This window comes from Mirounga leonina, unplaced genomic scaffold (genome assembly GCF_011800145.1).
Source record: "Mirounga leonina isolate KUSES-001 unplaced genomic scaffold, KU_Mleo_1.0 Mir_115, whole genome shotgun sequence".
NCBI lineage: Eukaryota > Metazoa > Chordata > Mammalia > Carnivora > Phocidae > Mirounga > Mirounga leonina.
This window is the reverse complement of record NW_023270268.1, coordinates 7,808,284-7,826,251: the sequence shown is the minus strand read 5'-3', so window position 1 is coordinate 7,826,251 and position 17,968 is coordinate 7,808,284. Positions and strand designations below refer to the sequence as shown.

The window sequence follows — 17,968 nt, the reverse complement described above, 5'->3', positions numbered from 1 at the left end:
CTTTATTTTTGTTTTCTGGAAATGTCCTTATATTGTCCTAGTTCTTGGATAAGAGAGCTGGGTCGACTATTCATTTTTCTCCATCAACTGTCTTCGGTCACTCTTAATGGGGAATAATCAGGTGTTCTTTTTCTCCTTGGCTGCTTTCAAGAACACTTTTGTTTTTGGTGTTTCCTTGATTCCTCAACAATGTAAAGGATAGGTTTTTAAAAATTGATCCTACTTGGGGCACCTGTGTGGCTCAGTCAGCTAAACATCTGCCTTCAGCTCAGGTCATGATCCTAGGGTCCTCATCAGGCTCCCTCCCTGGTGGGGAGCCTGCTTCTCCCTCTCCCTCTGCTGCTCCCCTGCTTGTGCTCTGTCAAATAAATAAATAAATGTTTAAAAAAGAATTGATCCTACTTGGTACACAGTGGGATTCCTGAATTTGTGGATTCGTGAGAATTTCAGAAAGTTTTCAGCCTTTTCTCTTTGACACTGACTGTCCTCATTCTCTCTCTCCTGCTGCAATTCCCAACTAGATGTTTGACTTTCTCATTTTACCCTCTGTGTATCTTTTTGTTTTGTTTTGTTTTTTATTTTTTATTCTTATGTTAATCCCCATACATTACATCATTAGTTTTAGATGAAGTGTTCCATGATTCATTGTTTGTGCACAACACCCAGTGCTCCATGCAGAATGTGCCCTCCTCAATACCCACCACCAGGCTAACCCATCCTCCCACCCCCCTCCCCTCTAGAACACTGTTTGTTTTTCAGAGTCCATCGTCTCTCATGGTTTGTCTACCCCTTCGATTTCCCCCGCTTCATTCTTCCCCTCCCGCTACCTTCTTCTTTTTTTTTTTCTTAACATATATTGCATTATTTGTTTCAGAGGTACAGATCTGAGATTCAACAGTCTTGCACAATTCACAGCGCTTACCAGAGCACATACCCTCCCCAGTGTCTATCACCCAGTCACCCCATCCCTCCCACCCCAACCCCCACTCCAACAACCCTCAGTTTGATTCCTGAGATTAAGAATTCCTCATATCAGTGAGATCATATGATACATGTCTTTCTCTTTTTGACTTATTTCACTCAACATAATACCCTCCAGTTCCATCCACGTCATTGCAAATGGCAAGATCTCATTCCTTTTGATGGCTGCATAATATTCCATTGTATATATATACCACTTCTTTTTTATCCATTCATCTGTCGATGGACATCTTGGCTCTTTCCACAGTTTGGCTATTGTGGACATTGCTGCTATAAACATCGGGGTGCACGTACCCCTTCGGATCCCTACTTTTGTATCTTTGGGGTAAATACCCAGTAGTGCAATTGCTGGGTCATAGGGTAGCTCTATTTTCAACTTTTTGAGGAACCTCCATACAGTTTTCCAGAGTGGCTGTACCAGCTTGCATTCCCACCAACAGTGTAGGAGGGTTCCCCTTTCTCCGCATCCCCGCCAACATCTGTCATTTCCTGACTTGTTAATTTTAGCCATTCTGACTGGTGTGAGGTGGTATCTCATTGAGGTTTTGATTTGGATTTCCCTGATGCTGAGTGATATTGAGCACTTTTTCATGTGTCTGTTGGCCATTTGGATGTCTTCTTTGGAAAAATGTCTGTTCATGTCTTCTGCCCATTTCTTGATTGGATTCTTTGTTCTTTGGGTGTTGAGTTTGATGAGTTCTTTATAGATTTTGGATACTAGCCCTTTATCTGATATGTCATTTGCAAATATCTTCTCCCATTCTGTCGGTTGTCTTTTGGTTTTGTTGACTGTTTCCTTTGCTTTGCAAAAGCTTTTTATCTTGATGAAGTCCCAATAGTTCATTTTTGCCCTTGCTTCCGTTGCCTTTGGCGATGTTTCTAGGAAGAAGTTGCTTCGGCTGAGGTCAAAGAGGTTGCTGCCTGTGTTCTCCTTTAGGATTTTGATGGACTCCTGTCTCACATTGAGGTCTTTCAACCATTTGGAGTCTATTTTTGTGTGTGGTGTAAGGAAATGGTCCAGTTTCATTCTTCTGCATGTGGCTATCCAATTTTCCCAACACCATTTGTTGAAGAGACTGTCTTTTTTCCATTGGACATTCTTTCCTGCTTTGTCAAAGATGAGTTGACCATAGAGTTGAGGGTCCATTTCTGGGCTCTCTATTCTGTTCCACTGATCTATGTGTCTGTTTTTGTGCCAGTACCATGCCGTCTTGATGATGACAGCTTTGTAATAGAGCTTGAAGTCCGGAATTGTGATGCTGCCGGCTTTGCTTTTCTTTTTCAATATTCCTCTGGCTATGCGGGGTCTTTTCTGGTTCCATACAAATTTTAGGATTATTTGTTCCATTTCTTTGAAAAAAGTGGATGGTATTTTGATGGGGATTGCATTGAATGTGTAGATTGCTCTAGGTAGCATTGACATCTTCACAATATTTGTTCTTCCAATCCATGAGCATGGAACATTTTTCCATTTCTTTGTGTCTTCCTCAATTTCTTTCATGAGTATTTTATAGTTTTCTGAGTATAGATCCTTTGTCTCTTTGGTTAGATTTATTCCTAGGTATCTTATGGTTTTGGGTGCAATTGTAAATGGGATGGACTCCTTAATTTCTCTTTCTTCTGTCTTGTTGTTGGTGTATAGGAAAGCCACTGACTTCTGTGCATTGATTTTATATCCTGCCACTTTACTGAATTCCTGTATGAGTTCTAGCAGTTTTGGGGTGGAGTCTTTTGGGTTTTCCACATAAAGTATCATATCATCTGCAAAGAGTGAGAGTTTGACTTCTTCTTTGCCAATTTGGATGCCTTTGATTTCTTTTTGTTGTCTGATTGCTGTGGCTAGGACTTCCAATACTATGTTGAATAGCAGTGGTGATAGTGGACATCCCTGCCGCGTTCCTGACCTTAGGGGGAAAGCTCTCAGTTTTTCCCCATTGAGAATAATATTTGCTGTAGGTTTTTCATAGATGCCTTTTATGATATTGAGGTATGTACCCTCTATCCCTATACTCTGAAGAGTTTTGATCAAGAAAGGATGCTGTACTTTGTCAAAAGCTTTTTCTGCATCTATTGAGAGGATCATATGATTCTTGTTCTTTCTTTTGTTAATGTATTGTATCACATTGATTGATTTGCAGATGTTGAACCAACCTTGCAGCCCAGGGATAAATCCCACTTGGTCATGGTGAATAATCCTTTTAATATACTGTTGGATCCTATTGGCTAGTATTTTGGTGAGAATTTTTGCATCCATGTTCATCAGGGATATTGGTCTGTAATTCTCCTTTTTGTTGGGGTCTTTGTCTGGTTTGGGGATCAAGGTAATGCTGGCCTCATAAAATGAGTTTGGAAGTTTTCCTTCCATTTCTATTTTTTGGAACAGTTTCAGAAGAATAGGTATTAATTCTTCTTGAAAGGTTTGGTAGAATTCCCCTGGGAAGCCATCTGGCCCTGGGCTTTTGTTTTTTGGGAGATTTTTGATGACTGCTTCAATTTCCTTAGTGGTTATAGGTCTGTTCAAGTTTTCTATTTCATCCTGGTTCAGTTTTGGTAGTTGATACATCTCTAGGAATGCATCCATCTCTTCCAGGTTATCTAATTTGCTGGCATAGAGTTGCTCATAATATGTTCTTATAATTGTTTGTATTTCTTTGGTGTTGGTTGTGATCTCTCCTCTTTCATTCATGATTTTGTTGATTTGTTACCCTCTGTGTATCTTAACTTCTCTTTCTGATTTTCTGTCCCTGTCTCCGTTCTCCTTGTAATTTTTTCATGTTTTTCTAACTTTTCTCCAAACTTCTCTCCAACAGTGTCTTATTGTTAAATCTGTCCATTATATTTTAAATTGTGATATTTCTTCATTTCTAAATTGCAGAGTATTAATAGACATTGTTTTGAAACACGAGTTTACTTAACACAATTATATCTATATGCAATGATATACACTAATACAAAAAAAAAAATCCTCTATAAGGGATTTTGAAACAAATGTCAAACCAGCCCATTCATTCCCTCAGGCTTGAAAGCCTCTGAGGCCCTGAGAAGAGTCCTATGTATGGATAGCCATGATGGTCTGGAGGACTACTTTTAGCTTAAAGCTGTAACTTTCTCTTGCAAATCATAAATGGAAGACACCTTTGGGTTGGGATAGGGTATTGGATAGAAGGAAATGCAGAGGTCAGTGGCTGAGGAGGTAGTGGAAGGACTTTTGGTGGGGACATGATGGTGGGCACTTCTGGCAATGTTGGGTGCTCTTCATACCAGTGTGAACTGAGCCAACCACCCATGGAGAGGGGAGAGTGCTCCTTGGGACATTGTCTTCCAGTGAGGGTACAACAGGGGGCAGAACTGGGGGTAGATGTCTATGCAGTTAGAGATTATTTTCCTGGTTTCCAACTCATTTCCAGAATATCTAATATCCAGGAATATCTAAAGGAAAAGGGAGGGAAAAAATTTAGGTGACTTTTCTGTGGGGCAGACAGGGGAGATCTACCTTTCACACAGCATGGGCTCCAAGAGACTCCAGGGCCTATGGTAAAGGCCCCCAGCCCCCCCTGAGGGTAGACCTCTCTCAGCTCTACTTGGTGAGACTGGGCTGAGACTCCTCCTTCCAGAAGGGTTTGTTTCTTCACTCTCTTGATTCTCCCCAATAATACTTTCCATTTGCTTCTTTCTATAGCTTAATGCCTATGATTCTGTTTTAGATATCTTCTCCATGTTCCCATCAGCCTCACTTCTGTTGCCATAGAAAACGGTTTCCTTGTTAACTAATTACTTGCCTCCCCAATCAAAATATAGGTCACAAGGTCACAAGCTTTGTTTTCATTCACTACTCTATCCCCAGTACTTAGAATGTTTGGCCTAGAGTATGTCCTTAATAAATATGTTGAATGTTGAATTCTTATTTTACTTGAGATTCTTTGCAGAGATAAAATTGGGTAATTCTTGGGTTATTCCTAAGTGAACCCTGCTGCACTTAGCACCAGAAGTATGACAGGTTCTGCTCTACTGAATGACTACAATGTGTGGCATGTAGGTTTGGAGCAGGCTTTTCATGGATGGAATTTAATAAGGTCATTCTTGCCTTGCACAAAAGGTCTGGATTGCTCAGGCCGAGTCAGAAGCCCCATGGCAATAGTGACATTTACCATTTACCATTGGATATCTATGTTACTTAGAATATGGATTAAGCTGTTACAACAGGATTCCTAATAGTGGCTTCTTAAAGAGTACAATTTAAAATATCTTGAGTGTCTAGGAATAAATTTACCAAAAGATGTGCAAAACCTCTTCGGGAAAAATTATAAAATTTCACTGAGGGAAGGACATAAAATGAGAAACTGGCAAGATATATAGGTTGTTCATGGACTGAAAAACTCAATGTCAGTCAATATGCTCTAAATTATAGAATCAATACAATCCCAACTGGATTTATTGTGGAACTGTACTGATTAAAAAATGTATATAACAATGCAAAATGATCAAGAAGAGGAAGGGAGGATTGCCGTCCCTATTGCCATGATAGGTTATAAAATTCTAGTAAAGAGGAAGAACAGTGTGGCATTGGCCCAGGGACTGACTCCTAGAGCAGTGGTAGAATAAGAGAGGTCAGGATCAGACCTTTCATCGACAGCCCCTAGATTTTGAGAGGCAGCAGTTCTGAGCAGTGAAGAAAGGATGGTGTTTTCACTACAAGGTACTGAGGGTTGTGGTTGTGTTTTCATAGGATTTTGTATACTATTGTGAAACCATCTGACATTATCTGGTGAAGTTAGAGTAGAAGGCCACAGTGGGGAAATTTTGGTGCACCAGGATCCATCAAAAATATTCAAAGTAGTTCTGTTGATAATGGTCAGAACGTGGAAACAACCCAAATGGCCACTGCAGGATATTGATATCATCGATGATTCTGCAGGAACATGGCAACTGGATTGAAAAGCACAAAAATAACACTGAAGGCAAGAAGTAAATCACACAGGTGCGCCTGGGTGGCTCAGTCAGTTAAGCATCCAACCCTTGATTTTGGCTCAGATCATGACTCAGGGTTGTGAGGTTGATTGTTTCTCTCTCCCTCTGCCCTACCCCCCCCCCAAAAATTAAAAATTAAAAAAAAGAAGCCAATGACACAATATGCTAGGAATACATTTATAGGAAACTCAGAAACAGGGAAACTAAACAATTCTTGATTGAAAGGGCACTTAGGTAAATCAAGTGAACCAAGGGATTGCAGGAGAGGAACCCTGTGACTACAGGGGCAAGCAAGGAATAGGAGGCTCACTTGACAACCTTCTCAGGTCCTGGTACCTTTCTATTTCAAAACCCATGTAATGATTACAGAGGCTTTCATTTGATTCTTATTTTTCTAGAATATACAAATATATCTTTTGTAGTCATCTGCATACATGATGCATTTTACAATTAAAAATTCTTTTTAAGTTATGCACTAACAGAAGACAATGTGATACATAGAATGAGTGTTTGCTACATGCCAGGATCCAGGCTAATTGCTGTGCATAACAATCTCTGAATCACAACCCCATGATTATCCCCATGCTGGGGCCACTTGGGCCACTGGAAGACATCTCTTGCCCAGAGCCACACACGAGAAGGAGCTAGGCAGGGCTTGCTTTCAACATCTCAGGCATAGCTGATTCCCAAGTCTGCTCTGCTATCTGCCTCACTCATAGCACATGATGTCCAGGGTAATGCAACAGCCAGAATCCTTTCACAGGTCACTGGGTGAGGGTGTCCTTGGTGCGGGGCCATGGCCCAGACCAGACCAGTCTCACCCACCCCATCACCAGAAGACCTCAGCCCAAGCCAACCTTGGGGACTGTAGCATGTCCCTGAAACACCGTGTGAGATTAAGGCTTTGACATAGGGGAGCAGATTGTTAACACCCTAGGGAAGTTTTAGAGCAGGTGGTGCAGCTGCCTGTGAAGTGAGCCCTGTACAGCTGCCGAATAATGTGCAAGAGTGGGCACCTCAAGCCTTGTTGGGAGCCTGAGGCTCGCCAAATGGAATTTAACCCTCCAGCTCTTTCTTAAATGCTTTGTAAATCTCTAAGTATTTTTTTTCAAAGATTTTATCAGAGAGGGAAAGAAGGAGGGAGAGAGAGAGGGAGGGAGCGAGCACTCAAGGGGGTAGGGGCAGAAGGAGGAGAGAGAATCCCAAGCAGACCCCATGCCCAGCATGGAGCCCGATGCGGGGCTCAATCTCAAAACCCTGAGATCACGACCTGAGCCAAAATCAAGAGTCAGATGCTTAACTGACTGAGCCATTCTTAACCACTTTCTCTGTTCACTCAGAGTACTCATTCACGACTATCTACCAAGCGTCAAGTTCTGTGTTAGGCTGAATTCAGCGGGGATGCTGATTTGCCTTTGTACAGGATGTACTAAGAAACATGTTCTATGGAAGGAGAAGCCCCCAAGGTATTTAGGAAAGCAGAGGGAGAAAAGGGGGAACTCTACAAAACTGGATGGAATTCAGTTTCTGTAAGTTTAGAAGACAAAACCCAAGAAGTACATCAAGAGCTGGAAGCTGTGATAAAAACAAGAAAAATCTTAAGCTGGACATTCCTTCTTAGGGTATTGTTTCCACAATAAAGAGGAAAAAAATCATAAGCCATGTGTTACTCACAGCAGTTTCCAAGATCAGGTGGGACAAGAGAACTGAGTTACTGCGTCCTGGAAGACTGTCCTAGTGCGAAGAGAGATGGGAGAGGTGCCAAGGGAAAAAAAGGAGGCGGCCCCCTTGGCCAAATCAAATGCAGGGCAGGGGAGGGAGGGAAGGTCCTCCTCGCTCCAGCAGTCCCCGGGAAGATCAAGGCTGCTAACACCCATGGGGGAAAGCCGCCAGTTGCAGGGTGGACACCTGGAGGGGGACATTAATTTGTCACGTAGATTAAGCAGGCCTTAGGGACTAACCATCAGGTACGTACCATCGAGCCGAAACAGAGTTTGGATTGGTTAAAAATGCCTATTCCAGTTCGTGCTGGCGTAAAGGTACTGGCTCTGCAGCCAGGGGGCAGCTGTGTTGTCCCAGAGTGGTGTGGCTTGTCTGGGCCACCTTGTGGTCCCCAGCTGGAGCAGAATCTCAGCAGCTGTTGACAAGAGAAACGGGATCGAATACTTCTCCTGGAGGCAGGAAGAGGGTGTGAAGCCCTGTGCAAGCTAAACCCAGGTGGGTAAGATCTGTGAAAAATTCCACTTCCATCTCCTGGCTGCATCACGCTGGGCATAAACCAACCATGCCAGGAGAGGCCAGCTGGTGCTCTTAGCTCTGAACTTAAGTTTAGGAACTTAAGATTCTAGGAAAAAAAGAAGCCTGTTTGTGGAACTACCGTGTGAATGCCAGGAGACAAGTGCCCGAGCAAGGAGCAAAAAGAAACAGCAAGGGCTCTAGTTTGGAGGTCCTGGCCACTAGCACACACAGCTTGGAAGCAGGGATGGGTGTCAGCCTTTGATGTCAGCATTATTTTCCAGAATACAGATTAAGTTGCCAGGAAATGGCAGTTTTCCTCTCTTGTTCCCCTCCACCCCAAAACATACTGATAGGCTGTTAAACGAGGTACACTTCTCCCCAACTCCCAATTTTCTTTCTGGTCCTCCCCATGCACCTCATCCCTCCCTCCAGCCATCCTGATTCCAGGAATTAACTGGTGTTAATGACCATTTGCAGCACTACAAAGTGCTATACGTTCAAGGCCTAAGCACATTGGAGCTTTGCAGTTTTATGGTAGAGGCATCCAAACTTGTTCTGCACAGAGCCAGTGCAGAATCCCCATGAAGCTAATGATGCTTGAGCTATGGGGTCCCTTCACTATTGGAAGTGGCCCTGGGAATCAGGTCACATGGATATTTATAGCTCTCCCAAGAAGGGAGTGAATCAATGTTTAACTCATTCAGGTTCCTCAAAAACCTGGGTCCACCTGCTTTCTCTAGAATTTTTTTTTTTTTTTTTTTTAATTCATGAGAGACAGAGCGAGAGAGAAAAGGCAGAGGGAGAAGCAGGCTCCGCACGGAGCAGGGAGCCCGATGCGGGACTCGATCCCAGGACCCTGAGATCATGACCTGAGCCGAAGGCAGACGCCCAACCATCTGAGCCACCCAGGCGCCCCTCTCTAGAATTTTTAATGGGTCAAATGTTATTGTAAAATTAATGCAGGAGTGCTGCATTTTAAATAGAATGGAAAGTACATAGAAAATGGCAAAATAAAGAGCACAACGTGATGACATTTTTATACACCTGTACAACCCTCCCAGCACCAGCAGGCAAGCTGACCTGGTGACAGGCTGGGGCCCCTCCAGTGGTTCCGGAATAGGAAAGACTGCATCCCACCTTTGCCCTAGGCAGGTTTTCAAATACCGTATGTTACTCGAGGACTGGCCACACAACTGCATACGGCAAGGCTGTCACTGAAAAGCAATGTACTCGAACTCTGGCTCCACAATTTACCAGGGCAGATGGCAATGAGAGAGTATCAGGTCTGAACTTGGAAAAAATATTCCCAGGGCTACCACCTATTTACAATTATTTAAATCAATTTTTTGGGGAGCACACACCAGTGGGGGGTGGGGTGGGAGAATCTTAACCAGGCTCCACGCCCATGGGGCTCGATCCCACAACGCTGAGATCATGACCTGAGCTGAAATCAAAAGTGGGACACTCAACAGACTGAGCCACCCAGGCGCCCCTAAATCTATTCTCAGAACAGCTGTTCCTTACACAAAAAGGAAGTGAAAAACTCTCAAGTAAGAACCAGTATCTTTTGAGAGTTTCTCTTAAGTGGGCCTTAGAAGTAAACAAGTCAGGACCTGAAGTAATCCCAGGCATTTCCTGATCTGGAATGCAAATAAACAGAAATGGACTCGACTTTTACAAACTTTATTTTCCGTCAACCTTTTCCATTTCTATTCCCATTTTGTTTGCCTTTGTGGGAGACCAGCTTAAGACCACTCAGTGGTTGTTCCTACCCATTCAGTGGCCTGAGCAGTGGGAGCTGCAGACCAGTCTTCAGTGGCCGGCTGGGCACTCCAGTCTTCTGTAAAGGAAACACCAAAAAACATAGTCAGCCCCACTCCCGCCAACACTGGGCCTTGAATTCCACCAACCACACACTTGGAAGGACAAACACCCAAGGCCAGCCACACCACGTCAAAAACACCTGAATTCAACCTGTCAGGTCATTAGCACAGCTACAGCACACTGGGATGAGAACCTTTCAGTGCTTACATACGTAGCCATGGAGATCCTTTAAAAGTTAAACCAAGAATACCAAAAACCCGAAACACCAGCCTGACTTATCCTAACACATACCAGTAGGGAACTGCTGAATAGGCACCGACGGCACCTGCACGCCTTCAGACCAGTCTGCAACTTCAGGCTGAGTAGCAGTGAACTCAGGAGCTGGAGCCGTCCATTCACCCTGAAATTCCTCCTTGGTCACAGCCTTTTCAGCAGCGGCCTGCTCTTCCTTTTCAATCTGGTGAAGGAAAAAAAAAAAAGTTTATAGAGACAAATTTTATTTCAAAGCAGCAGACCAAGATGTCTGATCTGCTTATGTGACCACAGGCCTTTGTGGAGGAAGCTTACCTCTTCAGGATCTCTGTAGAAGTAGAGATCAGGCATGACCTCCCACGGGTGTTCTCGGGAAATGGTGCCACGCATGCGCAGAACTTCCCTGGCCAGCATCCACCACATCAGACCCACTGAGTGAGCTCCCTGCAAGAGTGCCAGGTTAAGAAGTGACTCTTGGGTCAACCCCCAACAGCATGCACCTCCCCATCCCACCTATCTGTCCCATCATCTAGACCCCTGGTATCAACAAGAGACATGTCTCTTGGTTTGTTAAGTGCTTATTTTTAAGAAGGAGTACTCTGTGTATTAGTGGGTCTCAACCTTGATTACCACTGGACCCATGGGAATTAAAGAAAAAAAAAACTGTCAAGACTCCACCCTAGGCAATGAAACAAAATACCTGAACGAGTGTCTGGACACTGGTATTAAAACATCTCTTTGGGTGATTCCTATGTGGAACCAAGATTTTGAGACCAGTAAACTGGACCAATGTGAACCATACGCAACCCACCTTTTTAGGACCTTATAGCAGGGTTCATCAAGTTGCTCTGAAAATCGAAAAGGCCCAGTAACATGTGAGGCCCAAGCAGTTAAGAAGTATGGAGAAAAGAAAACACAGACCATTCAAAAAGGATTTCTCCTTAAAGCTGACATGTATGAATTATACTTGTAGCAAGAATTACTATCAAACTCCACTCATTGGGCCAGAGACCCTTGTGGTGTTAGCGAAAAGACTTGCCCCTCGTGTAGCACACTACCTACACTTGTGAGTTCATCGGCCAGCCAGCGGCCTCAACTCCAAGCTCTAACAATGTGCAGAGGAATGCCCAACTGTTTCGAGAGCGCTCTCGAGGCTCTAGTGTATGTCATCACACTGTTACCTTGTTGTTGCAAGGAATGGCAATGTCCACGTAGCGCAGAGGAGAGTCTGTGTTACACAGAGCAATGGTAGGCAGGTTAACATAGGACGCCTCTGTAAGAGGCTGGTGGTCAGCCCTGGGATCAGTAACCACCAGCAGTCTCGGCTCCCGGAAGGCTGCCTGGATCTGGTTAGTGAAGGTTCCAGGAGTGAAGCGGCCGGCAATAGGAGTGGCTCCGGTAGCAGCAGCAAATTTCAGCACAGCTCGCTTAAGAATTAACATCAAGAGTTAGCAGTGCTCCAGAGACGCATCAAAGACCTCCCCAAGTGTCCACGTGCAGACACCCAGTTCTGTAACCACCTTGCAACAGCCCATGGAGTTGGGAGCCCTCCCATCTTCCCTGCTCAACAATGAAAACATCAAAGCACTTCACACACCCAGCAATTCTTTGTCCTCTGTGCTACCTGAGAACTACTTACAGAACTAGGGTCCAGAAATGTTAAGCATACCCCACCCCAAGGCCCTCTGCCTGGAATGCTGTCCCCACTCTCAATCCCCTAGGGCCCCTGTGGCTCACTGGCTTCCTCACATCTGCAGGCTCCAGGGCCACACCACCTGGTTTCAAGAACCAAGAAAGCCACTCCTGTGAGTGACTTGGGCAGGTTACTTGTGTGCTTCCAACAGGGTCATGAAAATTAAATTCATCAATATGACAGTGCCTGACAACCAATAAGCACTTCCATGATCTGGTCCAATTTCATCACAGCTACCCTACATAAAGCAGGAATATACCCACATTCTTTCCCTTCCCTTCCTTTTTACCTCCATAAAAATGTATTTCCTGCATCCCTTCAGAAAGGCAGACTTGGTATTTTCCTGCTATATCCCAAAACCCTAGCAACACTGCCTAGACTATCAATATAGATGCTCTGTAAATTTTTGTTGAGGGAAGCCACGGTGAGTTGTCACTAAGTTCATTCACAGTAGTAATTAAAAACTGTCTTCTACTATGCACCCTACTTTAAGTGCTGTCACAAGCCAGCCTCTGGGGAATAACCCCCTGCAAAATACACCCTAAATTCATGGGAACCAGTTTTACCATCAATCTAAACAAGGACAAAAGAACCTGTCTCACTAGACAATTTAAGTACCTGTCAAAATCCAAGTCAAACATCCTTTTCAAATTAGAAATGGGCTGACTGAAATCCTTACTAGAGCTCTTAATCTAGTGGGCTCTTGAACACCACATGGTTTAAACCACGCAGATCCACTTATGTGGTTTTTTTTTTTATAGTACTGCATATTTTCTTTCTAGCTTGCTTTATTCCTAAAAACACAGTACATAATACATATACAGAATGTGTTACTTGACTGCTTTTCTTATTGGTGAGGCTTCTAAAGGTCAACAGTAAGCTATTAGTAAAGTTTTTGGGAAGTCAAGTTACACAGATTTTCGGTCATGCATGGGGTTAGTGCCCCTAATTCACGGTGTTGTTCAATAGTCAACTGTAAATTAATTTTCAAGAAATTCATTAGTTTTCTCAACAAAAAATTGTCAAAACAGAAATAGGGCAAAATACAAGTTTTATCCCACTGGCCACTAAAAAAAATTAAGTTACTTGTGTTGGCAAAGATTCTCTTAGGAGATGTGATGAGCCTTGGAGGACTGGTATCCTATTAGAAAACCTTTCTTGAACACTGAAGCGCAGGGCACCTGGGTGGCTCAGTTGGTTAAGCGACTGCCTTCGGCTCAGGTCATGATCCTGGAGTCCCAGGATCGAGTCCCGCATCGGGCTCCCTGCTCAGCAGAGAGTCTGCTTCTCCCTCTGACCCTCCTCCCTCTCATGCTCTCTGTCTCTCATTCTCTCTGTCTCAAATAAATAAATAAAATCTTTAAAAAAAAAAAAAGAAAAAGAAAAAAAAAAAAAAGAAAGAAAACTGAAGCGCAACAAACCACCAGATGCCAAGTAGTATGTATATTGCAGACACAGAATACTGGCAATACAAGATTTGTATAAGTAGTTAAATTACAGAGTATTTTTATTTTCTTATACTTTTCCCTATATCCCACAAGATCTGTAAGCTTATTTTTTATAATAAAAACCAAACATATTGTTTACAAACCTGGCCAGTATTCCTGGACGATATGACACTGACATCAGCTGGGTTTTCAATGGCAACAATGGCACGAGCTGCCAGCAGAAGCTTCTCCCAGGTTCTCTTCAGATTTATGATGTAGATACCTAGATGATAGCAAAAAGCTTTGTAACACCTGACCTAATTTGCAATGGATTTTCTTTTAAAAACTGAATGTAGCAGAGAGTACTATCCAACTCCAGTCATAGAGGCAAGCTCTACTGGTGTTAGCGAAAATCCTGCAATTTTTATAGCACACTTCCGACACTCAGAAGTTCATTGGCCACGGCTGGCCTCAACCTTGAGCTTTAATAGTGTGCACCCTTGATTCAGTAGGCGAAGTGCATCTTTTTCTTTTCCTGCATTAATTAAGCCTCCATCAGGCCCCCATATGGATTCCTACAAGTTCTTACCCACTTCCTGGCCTCTAGCCACTTTCCTTTCAACCTACCTCCATGCCAGATTCACCCAAAACTGGTTTACAACATGCCACTCCCACGCTTACGGCCTTCAGTGGCTGCATCTCTGAGCTGAAGCACTCCCTTGCCCAACATGCCTTACTACAAAGGCTTCACAACCTACCTTCCCTTTTCTACTCCCTTCCAAGCCTAATTGTTCTTTCCTATCTCTTGCTCCACTTTACTCTCAGAACTCAAACGGACCTGTATCAGTACCTGTGAAATACAAGGCACTGTAGAAAATAAAACTAATGAGCTTCCTCATCATAGCTCACAGCTCTTTCATGGAGCAACCCAAGTCCCATAACCTATCAACAGACATACTCTTACACTGAAGCCCAGAAAGCTATCCTTCCCAAAACCACCAGAACACTTTAATTTCTTACAAGTTATCTCTACATCCAACATGGGGTCAAACTCACAACGCTGAGATTGAGTCACATGCTCTACCGACTAACCCAACCAGGCACCCCACTTTTACTTAGTTTTAAAGCTTATTTCCAAAGTAGTGATCTGGTTTCATTCAGTGCTTAGTTGGAATGCCCTTCCCCACAAATCAAAGCAACTGACCATCACTTTTCCTTTTGTAGATGTACTGTTCCATTTGAAAGTCAAGGTTGGTGCCACCTAAGTGGGTTCCTGCTGCAAGGAATTTGAGGACATCCTCCTCCTTCATTTGCAGGACATCAAGGGCTCCGGACATTGTGAAAGTTTCCCTTTAAGTTACGACGGAAACCTGAAAAACAAGTTAACAATCCAGTCGTTTTCATTCCAGTGACAAGTGGGTAAGGGACCAGGGGCATTCTTACCTACTCAAGAGCCAAACACCTTCATATTTAAACGCAACCCAAGGACCACACCTTTCAGTTTATAGTCTACTGGGATGAGACACAACGCAACAGACATATCCCACACGTTATAAAATTTCAGCAAATCTTTTGAGTGTGGAGATGGGAAAAAACACCTAAATAATTAAACAAGACGAAAATGGTGAATGGCCACGAACACTCCAAAGTAACCCGGAGTGAGGGCATGGATGAGTAACGGCAGTACAGATGCGAACAAGTTTGTTTTCAAACAGACTGCAGGCGGGCGCTTCAGAATTCTCTCTAGGGTTACAACTAATTTCCTGCAAAACCCTGCCAAAAATCTTAACACAAACGGGAAAAACCAACAGCCTAAATAGCTGCTGTAAACTGGCGCCTGGGCCTGAGCTCACGGCCGAGTGCCAGGGTCCGGGGCGATCGAAGCGCGGTGCGTGGGCCATGCTTCCCACAGCCCCGCCGCCCAGCTGCAGGCCGGTCGGCACCCTCGCCCCGGCTCCAGCACGACCTCCGCGCGCTCCCGGGGCATTGTGGGGCCTCGCGGGCCCGAGCCCAGCCACGTGCGCGCGGCCGGGCAGTGGTGGAGCGCGCCGGCAGGAGACAGACCCGCGCTCCCTCCTAGCTTCCATCCCAGTCCTCGCACCCCTCACTCCAGCAGGAAGCTGTTCTGGTGGCTTTCGGAGAGGCTGGGGAACCCCACAAGGCACTCACGCAAAACAACGCCGTATGGACCCTTCCCTGAGTAGCTCGGAAAGGACAGGCGGGCGGAAATGACGTCCTTAAATACTCCTCCGCCAGCCAATGACAACAAAAAGCGAGCGGAAGAGCGGATGGGCGCCCTGACTCTGCGGCGCCGTTTGCGACCGTTAGTGCTTTCCGGCGCCGCAAAGATGTTCCTCGCTGTGCGGCCGCCCCTGCAGTACTTGGTCAGGATCGAGCGCCTGTAGGCGGCCAGTACTAGCGGTTCCGACTTTCGCTCAGCGATTGGTCGCCGGGAGCTTGAGCGGGTTACCTGCCCTAAGTTGCGGTTTCCGTGCGTAGGAAGCTGGAACACAACGTGCCTAAATGTTCGATCAACAAAAGCTGGAATTTCTTTCATTTCTTGAAGGACAATTTGGCAGTCCGTAATTCAGAGTTTGAAAGTTGACTTACGGGAAATTTCCTGAAAAAATTAAAAGGAAAAGACTGTACAGATGGCAAGGTTTTTTTTTTTTTAATAGAAGAAAAGGAGTATCAATAGGTTATTAAAAATGTATTCTGTTCATATAGTACTATGCAGCCACCGAGAAATATTCAAAAGATACTCTATGTACAAACAAGAACTTCCGGATGAGGGACATTATTTTAAAAAGTTGAAACCCGTGTCAACTGTACCTCAATTAAAAAAAAGGGGATTAAGTCGGTTAAACTACCGACTCTTGATGTTGGCTCAGGTCATGATCTCAGAGTAAGATGGAGCCCTGCTTAGAGCATGGAGCTTGCTTAAGATTCCCTCCCCTGCACCGCTCCCTGGGGAGGGGTCTCGCTCTGGAAATGAATAAATAATTGAAGCCCTATACATTTAAAAGATGATGGTAAAAAAATAGCCAAGTTATTAAATTACATAGTAGGTTTCAATCTCCGCCACACCTGAGAATCACTTGGAGAGCTTTTAAACATATGCCCAGCCTCGATTTTAAAAATCCGATTTTTAAAATTGAAGTATAATTGACATAAAAATTTCAGTTGTACTACAGTCTGTATTTGTATATATTGTGAAATGATCACCACAATAAATCCAGTTAACATCTGTCACCATCCAGTTATAAAGTTTGTTTTACTTGTGATGAGAACTTTTACCTTCTTAGCAACTGTCAAATATGCAACACAGTATTAACTATAGTCACCACGTTGTATATTATATTACATTTCCAGGACTTAAAAAATCTGATTTTTTTTTTTTTAAGATTTTTTATTTATTTATTTGACAGAGAGAGACACAGCGAGAGAGGGAACACAAGCAGGGGGAGTGGGAGAGAGAGAAGCAGGCTTCCTGCCGAGCAGGGAGCCCGATGTGGGACTCGATCCCAGGACTCTGGGATCATGACCTGAGCCGAAGGCAGACGCTTAACGACTGAGCCCAGGCTCCCCAAAAAATCTGATTCTTAAAAGTAGCTCCCTAGATAATTTTAATGTGCAGCCAGGGTGAGAACCGCTAATGTACAAGTAGAGACACTGGGTTTTTTTCCCCTCTCATTTTTAGTATTTTTGAAATTTTCTGAGGAACACAGTTTGTTTTACATTGCAACAAAACCCCATTGCAGTTTAAAAAGCTGATATAGAAGGAAAGAAGTAAATTTAGTCATGGCTATAAGCATCCTTAGAAACTGCTGAAAATATCTGGAGACATTTTGGCTTTCACAAGAAAAAGAAGTAGCTCTATGAAAAGGTAATGGGTGGCTTTTAGGGGCAGTTTTCTGTCACTGCATGACTTCTCTGGAGGGCTTTCTGAGACACTCCCAAGCCACCGTAGGCTCCCTCCCATATGCACGCTCCAGTCCCAAGACTACTTCCTTTGTTACAAGGAGGACATGGTACTGTAATTATGTTTAGGTGTTTCTCCACAAAATATTTTTCTCACAAAATAACTTTGCTCTTTTTTTTTTTTAAGATTTTATTTATTTGAGAGAGAGAGAGAGAAACTGAGATAACGAGCGAGCACAAGCAGGGGGAGCAGCAACAGAGTTAGGGGGAGAAGTAGGCTCCCCACTGAGCAGGGAGCCCGATGCAGCACTCGATCCCAGGACCCTGGGATCCTGACCTGAGTTGAAAGCAGACGCTTAACCGACTGAGGCAGCCAGGCGCCCCAGTAACTTTGCTCTTGAGGACTCATCTGCGTGATGAAAATCCTTGGCGAGGAAATGAGTTGACAAAAGCCCAGAGATGATGAATGCCTGACTGTGGTGGCAGTAAACCATGGTGAGGAGCCCTTGCCCCAAGAGGCATTTGTCAAAGAATATCTGAAGTGTTCTTGTGGCCACCTTGCTGCTTCCCAGTCCTCCTACACAAGTTTTCGCAACATTTTTTATTCATGCCCATTTTAAAAAAAGATTTACTTGAGAGAGAGAGAGCAGGGGGGAGGGGCAGA

At 44.1% G+C, this 17,968-nt stretch overlaps 1 protein-coding gene and 2 non-coding genes across 3 annotated transcripts; all 3 read right to left on the bottom strand.

Moving 5' to 3' along the window:
- Window positions 1–9,856: 9,856 nt before the first annotated feature.
- RPSA (ribosomal protein SA) lies at window positions 9,857–15,651 on the bottom strand. Its single transcript, XM_034992432.1, has 7 exons — window positions 15,553–15,651; window positions 14,588–14,753; window positions 13,548–13,666; window positions 11,445–11,690; window positions 10,579–10,707; window positions 10,303–10,468; window positions 9,857–10,027 (listed from the first exon to the last, which is right to left on the bottom strand). Exons 2-7 carry the CDS (start codon window positions 14,718–14,720, stop codon window positions 9,933–9,935), a joined length of 888 nt encoding a protein of 295 aa, XP_034848323.1. The 5' UTR covers window positions 14,721–14,753; window positions 15,553–15,651; the 3' UTR covers window positions 9,857–9,932.
- On the bottom strand, window positions 11,229–11,383 carry LOC118007185. Its single transcript, XR_004678314.1, has one exon. It is a non-coding gene; the product is annotated as a small nucleolar RNA SNORA62/SNORA6 family (small nucleolar RNA).
- Window positions 13,732–13,882, bottom strand: LOC118007187. Its single transcript, XR_004678316.1, has one exon. It is a non-coding gene; the product is annotated as a small nucleolar RNA SNORA62/SNORA6 family (small nucleolar RNA).
- Window positions 15,652–17,968: the final 2,317 nt, after the last annotated feature.